This window comes from Myotis daubentonii, chromosome 9 (genome assembly GCF_963259705.1).
Source record: "Myotis daubentonii chromosome 9, mMyoDau2.1, whole genome shotgun sequence".
Lineage (NCBI taxonomy): Eukaryota > Metazoa > Chordata > Mammalia > Chiroptera > Vespertilionidae > Myotis > Myotis daubentonii.
Window position 1 is genome coordinate 56,042,291 of NC_081848.1, and position 18,170 is coordinate 56,060,460.

The 18,170-nt window shown below is 48.1% G+C and overlaps 2 protein-coding genes across 3 annotated transcripts; both read right to left on the reverse strand.

Annotated features, from left to right (window-relative positions):
• Positions 1-288: 288 nt before the first annotated feature.
• On the reverse strand, positions 289-3,806 carry LOC132241039 (serum amyloid A-2 protein-like). The gene is made up of 4 exons (XM_059709095.1): positions 3,763-3,806; positions 3,239-3,333; positions 1,059-1,197; positions 289-595 (listed from the first exon to the last, which is right to left on the reverse strand). The coding sequence occupies exons 2-4, from the start codon at positions 3,327-3,329 to the stop codon at positions 433-435; spliced, it is 393 nt and encodes a 130-aa protein (XP_059565078.1). The 5' UTR covers positions 3,330-3,333; positions 3,763-3,806; the 3' UTR covers positions 289-432.
• Positions 3,807-14,497: 10,691 nt separating this feature from the next.
• LOC132241038 (serum amyloid A-2 protein-like) lies at positions 14,498-17,723 on the reverse strand. 2 transcript variants are annotated; one of them, XM_059709094.1, is made up of 4 exons: positions 17,580-17,723; positions 17,084-17,178; positions 15,139-15,277; positions 14,498-14,716 (listed from the first exon to the last, which is right to left on the reverse strand). In XM_059709094.1, the coding sequence occupies exons 2-4, from the start codon at positions 17,172-17,174 to the stop codon at positions 14,554-14,556; spliced, it is 393 nt and encodes a 130-aa protein (XP_059565077.1). In that variant the 5' UTR covers positions 17,175-17,178; positions 17,580-17,723; the 3' UTR covers positions 14,498-14,553. The 2 variants fall into 2 exon arrangements, with proteins under 2 accessions (XP_059565077.1, XP_059565076.1); XM_059709093.1 differs by lacking the exon at positions 17,580-17,723 and adding an exon at positions 17,440-17,573.
• Between the last annotated feature and the right edge of the window lie 447 nt (positions 17,724-18,170).

Sequence of the window (18,170 nt, forward strand, 5' to 3'; positions counted from 1 at the left end):
GACCACTGAGGGATAAAAGTCAGGGGAATAAAACAAGGCCCTGGGGACTGAGCTGGTGATAGACACCATTGACAGGGAGTGAGTAGAAGCAAAAAGGTAACCAAGGAACCAGGAGAGAGGAGCAGGTCTGACGCAGGGAAAGGTGTCTAGTAGGGTGTATGCACTGTACAATGCTGAGATTGTCCCCTACACCCAAACACACAGGCACAGGCTTGATCTTCCCATGGGTGTCCATCCATCACCCTCAACACCAAACAAGTAGATCTTATACCAAAATATTACACAAAGTTTTCAACATTCAAACTCTTGAGCATTTATTAGACAGATATCATGTGCCCTCTGTCAGCAGCTGGGGATGTAGATTTCAATGACTCAGAGTCCCTGCCCTTAGGGGGCTCACAGCCCCGACTCCTGAGAGCAGAGAGAAGGAGCTCAGTACTTGTCGGGCAGGCCGGGAGGTCTGTAGCGATTGGGGTCTTGGCCACTCCGGCCCCATTTGTTGGCTTCCTGGTCGGCCAGTGAGTCCTCCAATCCATGGCCACTGTCTCCATGCTTAATAAGGTCACCGACTCTCGGATAGGCCTCTCTGAAATCACTGGAATGGAGGAGGGCAGGTAGGAGGTGAATCAGGGGCTGAGGAGAAACAGCCCCAGCCTCCCCTTTCCAAGGGATTAATGACTCTGGGAGGAGTCTGGAATGAGGCTAAGCACTGACCCTGCCTGGGCACAGCCCACTCAGCCCTGATGACCCCTCCCACTGGGTGAACAGCACCCAGTGGTGACCCCTCCCACTGGGTGAACAGCACCCATAGGGGAGAGTAGGAATCAATCTTTGGCCCTAGTTTCTCATTTTGGGGGACAGGCCCACAAGCCATTCTCTGGCTCTGCTGGCAGCCCAGGCCCTGTGCTGGGCAGGGATGGAGAAGGTGGAAGGAAGAACATGAGGAGGAGCCCACAGACCGACCCAACAGGGTCCTTCTCTAGGGCCTACAATCCTGCACATCCCCAAAGTCGGCCAAGCTCTGCTCACCCATCCAGCATCCCCAGGAGCCAGGTTACCTGATCTTTTCAGCAGCCCAGGCACCGCCAGGTCCCCTTTGGGCAGCATCATAGTTCCCCCGGGCGTGGAAGTACTTGTCTGAGTTTTTGTAATTGGCGTCTCTCATATCAGAGTAGGCTCTCCCCATGTCTTTGGCTCCTGGAAAGGAAAGGACATGGCACAGAGACATCAGGTGAAATATCCGAGAACCGTGACACCCTTTAGAGAAGAATCAAGGGAGAAAATCGACCACTGACTCAGTTTCACCCTGTGGTCTCGGCACCCTGGGGACCACAGGTTGAGAAGAACACTCTCCAGGCCCAGTTGGCTTCCCCAGGTGACTCTAAGGAGAGACATTTCGGTGGGGGCACAGCTGGGCTGTACCTGGTGGCCTGATGCCTGTCATGCTGTCTGTGGCCTCCAGCTCACTGAGGCCTCTGGGGCAGATGTTTAAAGGAGACAGGGAGGACACATTACAGAACAGGATTTCAATGTCAGCGCTGCTGAAATTTGGGGCCAGAGAATTCTTTGTGTTCAGGGCCTTCCTGAGTGAGGTGGGAGGCTCCCCGCATCCCCACATCTCTGCCCAGTAGGTGCAGCAGCCTACCCCCGTGTGACAACCAGCAGTGTTTCCCACATGGCCACATGTCCCCGGGGCTCCAAGGGGCTCAGGATCAAGAACCTCTGGTATGTGGAGCGAAGCTACATAAGCTAGTGTTCAGGGGACTCTGTGAGCCTGGTGGTGACATGGGAAGCAGATTGTGAGAAAGGCAAAAGCGGACAGCACTTCTGCCTGATGCCTAAGAATCGGAGTGTTGCAGACAGAATCAGGGAATCCTGAAGTGAGTCCCTCTGAGTGTGAGAGGCATACGTGGCATCCTGGAAACTGCCCACATAGACTGGACTGAGGCTGTGAGCAGGCAAGTGCCAGAGCAGAGGCCTGTATCTCAGCCTTGGCTGCACCTTCTCATCGCCTGGGGAGACTGTGGGAGGCCGATGCCACATCTCAGGCCCATCACCTCAGACTCTGTGGGGGTGGGTCTCAGGCCTCTGTCGTTTTTAATGTGTCCAGGTGATTCCAGCAGGTAGCTGGGATTGGTGACCCCTGAGCTTTAGGAAGCGGTGCTCAGACACATCTGCCTGGCAAGAGCTGTGGCCTCCTGCACAGCTGGGTTCACACTCTGCCCTGCCACCTGCTGACTGGCAGGTAGTCCCTGGTCCCCTGAGTCAGCTGCTCTCAGCTTCAAAGTAGGGGAAGATGCCTGCCCACCAAGTTATTCTCCACTTAGACTGGTGACCAAGTGTCCCAGGTTGACCAGAACTGTCCCTGTTTGCCTAGAACTGTCCCAGTTAGCACTGAAATTATCATGGAAAAAGCCCCAGAGCCAGGCACACCAGGAGAGTTGGTCGCCCTAAATTGCATGGATGTGCTGACTTCCTAGAGGGGGCTCAATGGATGTTACTAGTTGCCTTTTGGTCAGTTAAAAGGCTGGAAGAGGACCTAGCCAGTTTGGCTCAGTGGATAGAATGTCAATCTGGGGACTGAACGGCCCCAAGTTCAATTCTGACCAAGGGCACATGCCTGGTTGCAGGCTCAATCACCAATAGGGGGATGCAGGAGGCAGCTGATCAATGATTCTCATCACTGATGTTTCTATCTCTCTCTTTCTCCCTTTCTCTCTGAAATCAATGAAAATATAAAATATTTTTTTAAAAGGTTGGAAAAGGGTAGGAAACAGACTAAAGCAGGGACAGTGTACCTGACTATAGGAAGCCCCAGCAAGAGCTAAGCTGCAGGTCTCACTAAACTACCCAGTTAGGAAATGGAAGGGAGGGAGAAGCAAGAGAGAGGGCAAGGGGAGGAGGGGAAGAAAAGATGGGGAGGGGAAGAAAAGATGGATAACTTTAATCATACTTTGTGCAGTTGCTCTGAGGGAAAATGTATACCATTTCAATACCTATTGTGTCTTCTATCAAACTTACCTTTCACCTGGGAATGATGATTATTCTTTCTCTAGTAACTGATTGAAATAAGTCCTGCGGTTTTTTCATGTGTTTGATGAAAAGCTCCCAAAACACCCAGCACATTCTACCACATGGGGCAACACAAACTAACACAGTAGCCCCAACCCTGAAGGGCTCTCAGGTGAAATCCTAGTGGCCTTGGGTTCCATCCTCCACACCCCCCAAGGGACTTTACCGTCATAAGCCTGGCCAATGAAGTCAAACCAGCCCTGGCTGCTGACTCCCAAGGCCAAGGAACAGAACACAAGGCCGGTGAAAAGCTTCATGGTGCTGAAATGAAAGGGGAGGGTCAGAGAGAAGTAGGCAAGATTGGCACACTTCCTTTTGGGATTTGTATGTCAAAGGCAGCCTGGCTGTGCATTTCCATTTGTTCTCTTGAGACGCTGGCTGCCCATCTAGGAAACATTGCAGTAGGACCTCACTCAGAGCCACAGTCCTCAATTCTGAACCCATCAACCCTGAACCCAAGACTGAGGTCACCAAGGTGGCACTGAGGGAGCAACAGAGCAGTTAGGACCAAACCCCCTGAGCAGCCTGTAATGAATCCAAAAGCATTACCCTGTGCCACTCGGCTAGCACAGACCCCATACAGCACAAATGCAGAAGAGAGTAATTATTTAAACTGAATGTACAGTCTTGTTGGAAAGAGAGAACAGAGTAAGGTTTGTAGAGCAAGGCCTCCTGGGAGTGGCCCCTCACCTGGTCTCTGGTGGAGCCGAGCTGCTGGTCCCTGCCTGCTGGGGACCGCTGGCTGCTATTTATTGATGCTGAACCCTCCCTGCTGGATCATGGGGGAGGCGGTGGGCGGGAAGAGAAGCCAGATTTGGCACCTGGGGAAATGCCCTCTGGATCATTTCTCTTAAAAAGGTACAAATGACACTTACTGGACAGCAGTGGTTGTCTTCATGCAAAGGTCATTTCCTCATTGTGTAACCCTCAAGAAACACAGTAGACTCGCTCTGCCCTGAAGCCACGGGTCAGTGGTGCCTCTGCTGTCAGAGTTGAAGGGGCCAAGGCAGGGCCACCTGAATGCGGAGAGGAAAGGTGAGGGCCTCCAGCATGGGGCACCCAGGCTGTAGGAAGGTGTGCAGTGAGGGGCCATCTCCTCCAGCCAGGACCTTGCTTTAGTGGTCATTCCCTCAGGATGGTCTCTGCATGGTCAGATAGTAGATGTGTCAGAAATGAAATCCCTTTTTAATTCATATCTAAAGCCCTGAGCTTCAAAACTGACAGACTAGCTCACCAAATCTCCCAGGTGCCCTGGAAGGTGCTTCCACCACAAAAAGGCCTGCTCAGCTGGCTCAGCCACAAGGAAGTGTATTATCTGAGCGGGCTCCCTTATGTTATTCCAGGAACTCTGCACAGTGACATGTGGTTACTAGACTTAGCATGGTGACCACATTATAAGGAATCTAAATGTCTAATCACTATACTCTACACCTCAAACTAATATAATATTATATGCCAACTACACTTTAATTTTAAAAATCTTTCATTAATAAATAAAAATAATCTGGCTTCCTGGTTGTGGGCAATCAAGTGGTGGGACCTTTGCTTCTGCTCACCCCTCCTCATAATGGGAGAGGAAGCGTTTAGATGCCAGGAACTATCAGGGCCTGGGGCAGGCTGCTCCAAAATATCCCACAATGGTGTATTGATTCCTTTGAATTAAAGTCACTTGACAAGCAGCCAATGCAGAAAGGGACGCCAACCCTGCCTTACCTCCCTGGATGCAAAAATAAATCTCCCCTGTGCAAGGTACCCTCCCTGCTCCAGGGGGCTGAGAGAGACACCCTTAACGCCAGAGTTCAAGAAAGCCTGTACATACAAACCCTGCTACTTCTTTACTAAATTACTACCCAGCCCCAGCTGGTTTGGCTCAGTGGAGGTTCCCCATGTCTGAGCGGCCTGTGTGAAGCTGAACTTGACCGCAGGAGTACCATCATCACCCTTTGTGGTCAATAATGGCTCAAAACTGATTAATTTCTTTCAATAAGGATAATGAGAGACTCTGTGTAGTTTAAATTTAAATATTACGTTTCAGCAATTCTAAAACACACATGCTTTGATTATAAATTTCGGAAATTAGGACGTGTCTTACATTCACTAATGACCAGGCTATACTAATGAAAAAGTTGTCATTTGCTTTAGGAAAACCTATAAATTTATGTAGGTTTTCCTTTTTGTTTATATACACAAGAGTGATGTAAGATAAAAATCTATGTCTAAGTGGGTCCAAGAGAATTTTCTCAATAAATGTGGAATGAAAAGTCTGAGTAATAAGAAACCATTATGTCTTAATTGAATTAACAGCAATTTTTTCCTTGGCGGTATGTAAATAATGATGCGTTTTTTAGTCCTGCTGTCTTAGAGAAATTCAGTGTGTCTGTCCTTGTTCTCCCTCCACTAGTTTCCCAGTGTTTTTACAATTTAGGGTCCTAATTTTTTTCTATGAGAGAACATGTATAGCATTTCAAGAGAAAATAAATTTATATGATAAAATAAAATTATGTTATTTTGGTTTGTATGGTAGTAGATATTTTGATATGGATTTACATCACTACTGTAAAGTGACTCATTACCATGTCCTGCAAATCAAAAATTGTATCAATCATGCATGCTTTCTCCAACTCCCAAATCGTCCAACCTGATCTGTCAACTTCTGAGCTATACTTCTCTTGCTTTATTCATCTCAACAAGTATTTAGTAAGTGCATATACAACAGGCGAGGTGCTGTGACAGGTACTGTGGATACAGGGATGACATACAAAAAGACAGACGTTCCTTTTATCTCGGGTTTCCTGCCTACGTGCCCTAAAGTCAGACAAGCAATTGGGCCAACGCAGTGGAGTGTGACGAGTTCAGGGACATCAAGTACAGCAAGAGCAAGCACAGCTGGACTCCCACAGGTCTCCTGTCCTCCCTCTCAAATGGTCTCATCCCCTGACCTCACTCTCAATATCCTTTTCCCTTTCTCAGAGCAAGAGACGTTCCTGCTTGCTTTGGGGTTAACCATCCCCTGTGGGCTTAAACCTACTGACTCTTGGGTCCCCTTGAATCTGGTGTTATTCCCCCTTCTCTATCTTTATTAGCTCCTTATAACTATACTAGGGGCCCGGTGCACGAAATTCGTGCACTGGGTGTGTGTGGGGGGGAGTGTCCCTCAGCCCAGCCTGCCCCCTCTCACATACTGGGAGCCCTCAGGCGTTGACCCCCATCACCCTCCAATCGCAGGATCGGCCCCTTGCCCAGGCCGGACGCCTCTGGCCTAGGCGTCCAGCCCGGGCAGTGGGGACCTGCAGTGGCAGCGGGGGGTGCCGCGATCACGCGGGCTCCACCCCTGCCCCTGCAGGACGCCTCTGGCTGTGGCGTCTGGCCCAGGCAGCGAGGACCCACAGCTGCAGCGGCCCCACGATCGCGGGCTTCGCTTTAGGCCCAGGCAAGGGACCCCTAGCTCCCGGGACTGCCAGCTTCGACCTTGCTCAGCTCCCATCGCTGGCTCCACCCTTACTTTCTGCTATCACTGGCCAGGGCGGAAAAGGCACCTGATTCTCCGATCATGGCTGGGGGGCAGGGCAAAGGCCCCCCAGCTCTTAGCTCCCCCCTGGGTTTCCGATCACTGTCAGTGGCAGGGGGCTTCTTCCTGCTTTCCCTTTCGCCTCCCTGCATTGTGCCTACATATGCAAATTAACCGCCATCTTGTTGGCAGTTAATTTGCATATAGCCCTGATTAGCCAATGAAAAGGGTATTGTCGTACGCCAATTACCATTTTTCTCTTTTATTAGTGTTGATTGACCTATTAGGAAAAAAACCATTTTATTAGTAACTAACAAAGTAATCCAATCATTCATTCACTCAATAAGCATTTGTTGAGATCTATTATATGCCAGGCACTGGCACGGTACTGGATATTTATGGGTGAACAAGACAGAAATGGTCACTTCTCTCATTGATTTTATACTCCAGGGAGAAGGTGTACCAGAAGGTAATCTAAACAAAAATCAGAAGAATAACCAAAAAATTAATAAAATAATCCCACTTACAGAAATTGTTAAGAAGGAAAGACTACACAGGATAAGCCTGCCAGGGTGATCAGGGAAGGTATCTCTTAAGAAAGAGTGACTTAGGAAAGACCCACAAGACGAGAGAAGTCCAGCCGTGTCAAGAGCAAGCAGAAGGGTGTCCTGGATAGAGGAAATGCCATGTGCAAGGCTCTGTGGCAAATAAGAGCTTGGTTTGCTGGTGGGATTTGAGAATTATAAGCATGAGTGGGTGTGCCATCAGGTGATGCTGAAAGGTTTCAAGAACAGATAACACTGTGCTGTGTAGGCCAAGGTAAGGACTTTGATTTTATTGTAAGGGAAATTGGAATCCACTGAGAGATTTTAAGCAAGAATTTTAAGAGAAGTGATCTGATTATTACCGTATGCTAGACTGAGAGGTAGGTTAAGTACATGTTTTGTTTCACTAGGACATTGTGGGCTTAATCTAGAATGGATTAATTATTAATAATGCCCCCTTTTCATTCTGGAAAAGGAATTGGTTTGGATGATAAATTATATGACTAGTTAGACGGCTACTGCATTAAGCCCAGTGAGAAATGATGTGGCCAGTAGCATGGATGTACATGGGATAGTGCCGATGATTAGAGATGTATTTTGGAAGTAGAAGCAGGACTTGCCAGTGGATTGGATATGAGGCTGAAGAAAAGGGATGCATCAAGCACATTCCCTAATTTCTGGAGTGAGCAACAGGGAGAATGGTCCTGTCATTTACTGAAGTGGAGAAGCCTATTAGGTGAAAGCTCTGGACTGAAATGAGAGTTCACTTTGGGACATGTTAAGTTTGAGATCTCTGGAAGCTGTCGAACCAGACATGTCAAGAGGACCATTGGATATACAAGCATGGAGCTCAGAAAGGAGGTTCTGAGGTGGAGATATAATTGAAGAGCCACCAGCATATATAGATACTATTTACATTTGTTTGCGTGTATAGAGAAATAAAAAGTGAGAGCCCAGAACAAAGTCTTAGGACACTTAGAGTTTGGAGGAGATGAGGTAGTCCCAGCTAAGGAGATGAGAAGGAAAGTAGCCCTGGCCTGTGTTTCTCAGTGATTAGATTCAGCCCAGGCACCTAAGGGTCTCAGGTTTGATTCCTGGTCAAGGGCATGTACCCGGGTTGCAGGTTTGATCCTGGCCCCAGTCAGGTTCTCTGCGGGAGGCAACCAATAGATGTGTCTCTCTCACATTGATGTCTCTCTCTCTCTATCTCTCTTAACGCCCCCCTCTTCCACTCTCTCTAAAAATCAATATCTTCAGGTCTGGCCAGTGTGCCTCAGTGGTTAAGTGTCAACCCATGAACTAGGAGGTCAGGGTTCAATTCCAGGTCAGGGCATATGCCTGGGTTTTGGGCCTGATACCAGTAGGGGGCATGCAGAAGGCAGCCAATTAATGATTCTCTCTCATCATTGATGTTTCTATCTCTCTCTCCTTCTCCCTTCCTCTCTGAAATCAATAAAAACATATTTTAAAAAATATATATCTTCAGGTGAAGATTAACAAAAAAAACAACAACAAAAAAATAGAAAAAAAGAAACATCAGAAGAGTGTGATATTATGAAGCCAAGAGAGAGAACCTCCTAAGAAGGAGGGAGAGGGCAACTGTTGAATGTTGGTCAGAGGCCTACTGATGAGAGGAGAGAAATACGTCGATTGTTTTTGGCAACATGGAGGTCAATGGTGACATGAATTATTTAGCTGGAGTGGTGGGGGCAGAGGCCAGGCTGGAGTGGGTTCAAGCGTGAGTCACAAATGAGGAACCAAAAAAGGCGCCTCTTTCAAGATGTTTGACTCTTAAGAAGAGGAAAATGTCAAGCGTGAAGAGTGATGTGGATTAAAGTCAGGGTTTTCGGTGCGGTCATTTGAGAAAGCAGTTCTTTTGTGCCCGCATTTGGCATTGTGTACACAAGGATGAATGAGGTGTGCTGCCTGTCCTTTACCAAGTCAGGCGTCTCCCGGTGTAAGTGCTCTCTTGACCATTTACACCGAGTGCTGGAGATCCGGGAAGGAGGGAGTCTCCACAGCCCATCCTCTTGGCCTTGTACAGCACATTCAAGTTCTGGAGTCAGACATGCCAGCCTGCAACCTAACTCTGCCCCTTGTATGGCCTAAGCAGGTATCTCTAAACCTTGGTTTCTCCAACTGAGAACTGCAAAGACTTTCTCTACAACTTAACTAACAGAAGGCATGGACAGTACAGCACTGAGGTATGGAATATGCTAAACAACAGCCAGGAAGGGGTGGACTTGTGCTCCACTAATGACCCGAGAAGAAGGTGGGAGGACTTCCAACCTTTCCACAAGACTAGAAGGATTATAAGTAGGACGATAGAAAGAGCAGTGGTGACCCAGGATGAAACACATAAGGCCAAGATTACACTAGTGTTTGGGAATCCTTGGTTTTAGATTTGAGCCTCAAAAATTAGAAAAGATGCCTCTTTCTGGGACTGAGTCATTTTAAAAATATATATTTTTATTGATGTCAGAGAGGAAGGAAAGAAATAGAAACATCAATGATGAGAGAAAAATCATGGATCAGCTGCCTCTTGCATGTCCCCTCCTGGGGATTGAGCCCACAACCTGGGCATGTACCCTTGACCAGAATCAAACTTGAGACCCTTCTGTCCACAGGCCAACGTTCTAGCCACTGAGCCAAACCAGCTAGGGCTGGGTCATCTTTTAATTCTTATAGGTAAAATGAGATGAAAATTATAAGGCAGATAGCTGTTGAGGACTTCCCTGTGCCTTTGGTCCTTATCAAAAGCAATCTAAGCAACATTCAGATGTTCCCCACACAACTTCCTTTCCTGGGAAAGGTAGGTTCCTGAGGACTGGGTAGTGCAGGTGCCTGAGCTGCCTTGGCTCACTAGGTCCTAGGAGTAGACATGATGGAGAAAGGGGGCAGTTGTCAGCCCTGCACAGCCATTGGTCATGGGTGTGCTTGGGGGACTGTTTCCTAGAGGAGGGCATGTGGTGTCCACAGCCTTGTTCTCCTACTTTCCTCAGGACAGAAAGGGTGGGCCAGTGATTACATCCTGTTACAATTCTTTGACTGCCTTTGGGCCAATCAATGCTAGATATGCACCCACCCCCCCTTAAAATGTATTCTACTCATTCCCTTCTTTGATAGAACCACTGGAGAGAAAGCAAGTACAATTTGTAGACACCAAGAGGAACCAACTCCTCATAGGGACTTTCACAGTCCTCTTCCTTTGTCACTTATGTATTCTGTCTTCTAGGAAGGGCCGCTCTTAGAACAATAGACAGTAGTGGCAGCCAGCTTGTTTCTGATGGAAAATAAAGCCATCCTGTCATGGTGATATTGAATCTCCAGCCCTTAAATGGATGTCCCAAGAGACTCTGAGTCAGTGAGTCCTGCTTCTTGGGACAGTCTCAGTGACTATTGTCCCAGCCTAACTGTTAATAGTGACACCCCTTTTTCACTCTCAAAAATGACCTTGTTTATATAGTGAATTAGACAGTACCCCTCCTCTAATAATCATGTGTGACCAGGCAGTTGAGAGTCCCAGGAGACCTCCATTCACCTGATACAATTGATTTTAGTTAAAGAATAGATCACCAAGGCTACTAAGTGTCAGGAAAACAAAATGAAAAAAATTGAAAAGTCCCACAAGGTACGATGACCAAGAATGGCACCTGAGGACTAAGTCCCAGACTGGGTACAGTAGGAAGAAAGGTGTGCAGTTCCATGAATATAAAATGAGGAAAGTAATGTTACCGGCTTCCTAGGGTTGTGGTCAAGATGAAATGATTAATGCTGAAAGGAGTTTGGATCTGTTCTGGGCACAAGTAATGTTACCACAAATTTTAGTTCTTGTGATTTAACCAAGTAAATTCTTAATTTATTCTTTGCAGAAGTCAGAAAGAGTAATTATGTGTTATTAAAGTAACACATTATTAATACATTAATAAGTAAGATTACCAATCAGAATGACAGAATTAAAGATTAAGGTTTCACTTTACAGGACATAAAAATGTTTTCTTGTACATGACATACCCCCAACATTGCTGAGTGCTATGTCCACCAAAGTACATGGACACCAGCGTTACTGCAGACTTCCCCATAACAGTCTAAATTTAAAAAGCCTAACTATCCAACCACATGGAGTGGGCTAATAAAGCATGGTATCCTTATACAATGGAATACTATGCACCAATGAGCAAGAGCAAACTATTGATATAAGCAAAAATGGATGAATGAATCTAATAGATATAATATTGAGTGGAAGACAGCCAGATACAAAAGAATTCTTTTTTTTTTAATTTCTTGTATTTGAACATCAAAGGCGGGCAAAACTAATCTATAGTGATGGAGGTCAGAATGGGTCTTGCTTTTGGTGGGGGATCTTACCTGCAGAGGGCAGGAGGCATCCTCTGGTGTGCTGGAAATATAATACATCTTCATCTTACGGTGGGAACATGGGCTTTTGGACGTATAAAAGTTCACTGAGCCTGTAAGTTATATTTCAATGAAAAAAAGATTAAAAATGAGATTAGTGGGCCCTACCCAGTTTTACTCAGTGGAAGGAGCATCAGCCTTTGGACTGAAGGGTTCTGGGTTCAATTCTGGTGCAGAGAACAGACCTCGGTTGCAGGCTCAATCCCCTGCCCTGGTCAGGGTGGGTGCAGGAGGCAGCCGATAGAGGTGTCTCTCTCACACGGATGTCTCTCTCTCTTTGTCTCTCCCCGTCCCTTCTACTCTGTCTAAAAATCAATGCAGAAAATATCCTTGGGTGAGGATAAGATTAGTGGGAAAATAGATGCTGAAAGCACATGTAAGTCAGGAAGAGCTACCAGTGCCTAAGTTGCTCAATCAATAAATATTTACTGAGTCCTGCTAGGACTTACATGTCAAGGATTTCTTTAAACTAACTCATTTGGAAAAAAGAAAGATCATAATGTCGTAATTTTTCTTTATGTGCTTTGTTCTGTGGAGATTTTCCTAATAATTTCATATACTTGGTATTTGGTGATTCTATCCAATAGTCTCTCTCTGTCAGGGCACAATGACTGTTCTTTCTGTGATGGCTGCTTGACATTCATTCCATGTTTCCCTAATAGTTGGGGCGTTTTCTCCAAGTACCTCTCACTAGGTGGTAGCAAAACCTGACGCAGCTGTTCTCATTGGTAAAATAATCTGAGGCTTGTTCAGAGTGCTGATTCCTAGCTCCACTCCTCCTCCAGGATCCTGGCTCAGTAGCTATGAGAGGAGGGTCAGGAATGCACCCTTTCTACAACTTTCCAGCAAAGTGAAATGTGGGTGGGCCATACACCATATTCTGACCTACACTGATCCAAGGGAGGAGAAGATAGCCTTCATTGTGGGCAGAAATACTTAGCCACTGCCCCACAACCCTTTTTTGAAACTAGTACACAGAGAATATCATAAAGAGCAATAAGACATGAAGTTGAAAGTGCAGAAAAATTGAATTTGTCAAATTTCAATGGAAAATTGATAAAATATTCAATTGCCAAATTAATAAGATCCGCTTCAGTTACACATGTAAGGAGCTTGGAAGTCACCACTTATCCTAACAACAAGCGAAAAGCTGAATACAATGAAAACTCAAATCTTCTTGGATTCATATGAGCGGTGAGGACACAGGGCACTGCCCCTGCAATTGGAGACAGATGGATCCAGGGATCCCGGCTCACTGGAGTGTGGGAGCTGAAACTGCTGGGGAACCTGAACTAGAATTGGTGAATTGCTGGAGGCTCAGCGGGGGTAACTCTGAGAGTTAAAACCTCTAGGGGGACTCAGTTATCGGGGGTTCTCTACAATATTGTGAGATTTACCTTCAGGAGCTCCACCAGGTTCTCACAAAAAAAATATCTTAGAAAAGAACCCTCTGTCTTCCAGCAGGGGGTGCACTCCGTTCTCAACCAGGCCTGCCCTCAGGGGAAACTGTGTGATGTGTCTAACTGACCTGGGGAAGGGAAATAACCAACTCCAGCCCACTCTACTTATCCTGTTCCACTCCAGGGGGATAAGAAACCTGAGAAATACTAGTGAAGAGTTCCACTCTGGTGACCCCATGTAACCTTAATTACTCCCTTAATCCAAATACAGCCACAGGGGAAGTTAGGACTTCAACATATACATTTTTCTGGGGGATTGGGGGAGGAGGCAGAGACATAATTCAATTCAGAGCACTGGCCCTTTCACAGCTAGCTTCCAGGGAGTTCAGAGGCTCTCTACCCCCTGCCCCACGTGGTCTGTGAGTTCAACTGCAACCCTGGGCAGTTTCTTGTCAGGTTTCATTGGAGGAGTTCTTGCTTACCAGCTGTGCCTTCTGACTCCCAGCAATCATTATCAGCCTTCCAATGGGCTACAGACTTTCCAGCCTGGTGTATTCTTTAACCCAGTGGTCGGCAAACTCATTAGTCAACAGAGCCCAATATCAACAGTACAACGATTGAAATTTCTTTTGGGAGCCAAATATTTTAAACTTAAATTATATAGGTAGGTACATTGTTATCAACTTAATTAGGGTACTCCTAAGGCTTAGGAAGAGCCACACTCAATGGGCCAAAGACCCGCATGTGGCTCTAGAGCCACAGTTTGCCGACCACTGCTTTAACCCCTTAGCAGTTGAATCCTATTATCAGTTAATAATCCTCTTATGAAAATTTCCCTCTTCAAATGACCACCTGGTTTCTGTCTCCTCACTGGACCCTGACAGAAAAAAGGTGTCTTCTCTATCCTGCTTTCTCCTCACTACCAATTCCGCGGTTTTGAGCTGGTTAATATGCAGAAGCTGGAAGGAAATACTCATAAGTGAGGCGGCATTATATCTGCATTTAGGCTTGAAATGAGGCAATAAAAATACCGTGGAGGAAACTGCTATGGAGGCATTTCTTAGATGGCAAGGACAGAAATTGATTAACAATTGGATTTGCTCAGAAATGAACAGAATATCAAGGTGGCAGGTGCTAGAACAGGATCCCGTGGTCTAATCCTCCCATGGCTGTGTCTCCCACCCCCCAGGCAGAGACCACTGAGCGACTTAATTTTAATGAGATTCACACCCTGGGGGCAGAGACAGTGACTGGACAAAATTGACAGGGAGTTAGGAGGCCTGGACATGAAAGGGCCTGAAATAGCACAAAGCAGAGGGGAGAGTTGGTACAGGGTGTCTGCCCTATATGACTTGAGATTGTGTCCCCTACACCCAAACATGCAGGCACAGGCGTGATCCTCTCATGGCTGTCCATCCATCACCCCATGGTATCAATGACCAGTCCTTATAGGAAATAACAACACACAGTTTTTAACATTCAATCTCTTAAGCATTTATTAGACATCCATTATGTGCCCTCTGTCAGCATCTGGTGATGTAGAACTCAATGACTTGGGGTTTGTGCCCTTAGGGGCTCACAGCCCCGTCTCCTGAGAGCAGAGAGAAGGAGCTCAGTACTTGTCGGGCAGGCCGGGAGGTCTGTAGCGATTGGGGTTTTGGCCACTCCGGCCCCATCTATTGGCTTCCTGGTCGGCCAGCGAGTCCGCCAATCCATGGCCGCTGTCTCCATGCTTAAAAAGGTCACCGACTCTTGGATAAGCCTCTCTGAAATCACTGGAATGGAGGGAAGGTAGGAGGTGAATCAGGGGCTGAGGAGAAACAGCCCCAGCCTCCCCTTTCCAAGGGATTAATGACTCTGGGAGGAGCCTGGAATGAGGCTAAGCACTGACCCTGCTTGGGCACAGCCCACTCAGCCCTGGGGTGACACCTCCCACTGGGTGAACAGCACTTAGAGTGGAGGGTGGGAATCAATCTTTGGCCCTAGTTTCTCGTTTTGGGGGACAGGCCCACAAGCCATTCTCTGGCTCTGCTGGCAGCCCAGGCCCTGCGGTGGGCAGGGATGGAGAAGGTAGAAGGAAGAACATGAGGAGGAGCCCAGAGTCCCAACAGAGTCCTTCTCTAGGGCTTACAACTCCACTTCCCCAAACTCAGCCAAGCTCTGCTCACCCATCCAGCATCCCCAGGAGCCAGGTTACCTGATCACTTCAGCAGCCCAGGCACCGCCAGGTCCCCTTTGGGCAGCGTCATAGTTCCCCCGGGCATGGAAGTATTTGTCTGAGTTTTTGTAATTGGCTTCTCTCATGTCAGAGTAGGCTCTCCACATGTCTTTGGCTCCTGGAAAGGAAAGGACATGGCATTGAGACATCAGGTGAAATATCCGAGATCCGTGACACCCTTTAGAGAAGAATCGAGGGAGAAAATGGACCACTGACTCAGTTTCACCCTGTGGCCTCAGCACCCTGGGGACCACAGGTTGAGAAGAACATTCTCCAGGCCCAGTTGGCTTCCCCAGGTGACTCTAAGGAGAGACATTTCGGTGAGGGCACAGCTGGGCTGTACCTGGTGGCCTGATGCCTGTCATGCTGTCTGTGGGCTCCAGCTCACTGAGGCCTCTGGGGCAGATGTTTAAAGGAGACAGGGAGGACACATTACAGAACAGGATTTCAATGTCAGCGTTGCTGAAATTTGGGGCCAGAGAATTCTTTGTGTTCAGGGCCTTCCTGAGTGAGGTGGGAGGCTCCCCGCATCCCCACATCTCTGCCCAGTAGGTGCAGCAGCCTACCCCCATGTGACAACCAGCAGTGTTTCCCACATGGCCACATGTGCCCGGGGCTCCAAGGGGCTCAGGGTAAGAACCTCTGGTATGTGGAGCGAAGCTACATAGCCTAGTGTTCAGGGGACTCGGTGAGCCTGATGGTGACGTGGAAAGCAGATTGTGAGAAAGGCACAGGCAGACAGCACTTCTGCCTGACGCCTAAGAATTGGAGTCTTGCAGACAGAATGCAGGGAATCCTGAAGTGAGTCCCTCTGAGTGTGAGGGGCATACGTGGCATCCTGGAAACCGCCCACATAGACTGGACTGAGGCTGTGAGCAGGCAACTGCCAGAGCAGAGGCCTGTATCTCAGCCTTGGCTGCACCTTCTCATCGCCTGGGGAGACTGTGGGAGGCCGATGCCACATCTCAGGCCCATCACCTCAGACTCTGTGGGGGTGGGTCTCAGGCCTCTGTCGTTTTTAATGTGTCCAGGTGATTCCAGCAGGTAGCTGGGATTGGTGACCCCTGAGCTTTAGGAAACAGTGCTCAGACACATCTGCCTGGCAAGAGCTGTGGCCTCCTGCACAGCTGGGTTCACACTCTGCCCTGCCACCTGCTGACTGGCAGATAGTCCCTGGTCCCCTGAGTCAGCTGCTCTCAGCTTCAAAGTAGGGGAAGATGCCTGCCCACCAAGTTATTCTCCACTTACACTGGTGACCAAGTGTCCCAGGTTGACCAGAACTGTCCCTGTTTGCCTAGAACATTCCCAGTTAGCACCGAAGCATCATGGAAAAAGCCCCAGAGCCAGGCACACCAGGAGAGTTGGGCGCCCTAAATCGCATGGAAGTGCTGACTTCCTAGAGGGGGCTCTATGGATGTTCCCTTTGATCAGTTAAAAAAAGCTGGAAAAGGGTAGGAAACAGACTAAAACAGGGACATTGTCATCAACTACTGGAAGCCCCAGCAAGAGCTAAGCTGCAGGTCTCAGTACACTACCCAGTTAGGAAATGGAAGGGAGGGAGAAAGGAAGCAAGAGAGAGGGAGGGGAGGAGGGGAAGAAAGGATGGGTAGCTTTAATCACATTTTGTGCAGTTTGGTCTGAGGGGAATAGTGTACCATTTCAAGTCTTAGTCTGTGTATTCTAGTCAAACTTACCTTTCAGCAGATTGTTCTTTCTCTATTAACTGATTGAACTAAGACCTATGGCTTTTCCATCTGTTCAGTGAAAAGCTCCCAAAACACCTGGCACATTCCACCACATTGGGCAACACAAGCTAACACAGTAGCTCCAACCCTGAAGGGCACTCAGGGTGCATCCTAGTGATCATGTGTTCTGCACCCCCCCACCCCCCCACCCCCCACCCTCAATCCTCCGGTGACTTTACCGTCATAAGCCTGGCCAAGGAATTCAAACCAGCCCTGGCTGCTGACTCCCAGGACCAAGGAGCAGAACACGAGGCCGGTGAAAAGCTTCATGGTGCTGAAATGAAAGGGGAGGGTCAGGGAGACACAGGCAGGACTGGCACACCTCCTTTTGGCCTGCATTTTCATTTGTTCTCATGAGACGCTGGCTGCCCATTTAGGAAACATTGCAGTAGGGCCTCACTCAGAGCCACAATGCTGAACCCATCAACCATGAACCCAACTCTGTCTAGGAGGTCACCAAGGTGGCACTGAGGGAGCAACGGAGCAGTTAGGACCAAACCCCCTGAGAAGCCTGTAATGAGACCAGAAACATTACCCTGTGCACTCGGCCGACACAGACCCCATACAGCACAAATGCAGAAGAGAGTAATTATTTAAACTGAATGTACAGTCTTGCTGGAAAGAGAAAACAGAGTAAGGTTTGTAGAGCAAGGCCTCCTGGGAGTGGTCCCTCACCTGGTCTCTGGTGGAGCCGAGCTGCTGGTCCCTGCCTGCTGGGGACCGCTGGCTGCTATTTATTGATGCTGAGCCCTCCCTGCTGGATCATGTGGGTGGAGAGGGGCAGGAGAGAAGCCAGATTTGGCACCTGGGGAAAGTCCCTCTGGATCATTTCTCCTAAAAAGGTGCAAAGGACACTTACTGGACAGCAGTGACCAGTCTTCATGCACAGGTCATTTCCCCGTTGTGCAACCCTGAAGGAATACAGTAGACTCGCTCTTCCCCGCAGCCACAGGTCAGGGGTGGCTCTTCTTTCATAGTTGAAGGGGTCAAGGCAGGGCCCCCTGGATGTGGAGAGGAAGGTTGAGGGGCTCCAGGATGGGGCACCCAGGCTGTTGGAAGATGTGCAGTGAGGGGCCGCCTCCTCCCGCCAGGACCTTGCTTTACTGGTCATTGCCTCAGGATGGTTCCTGCTGGGCCAGTTGGTAGATGTGTCATAAATGAAACCCCTTTGAGTTCATTCTAAAGCTCTTGAGCTTCAAAACTGACAGGCTAGCTCTTCAAATCTCCCTGGTGCCCTGGAAGATGCTTCCATCACTCTGACTATAT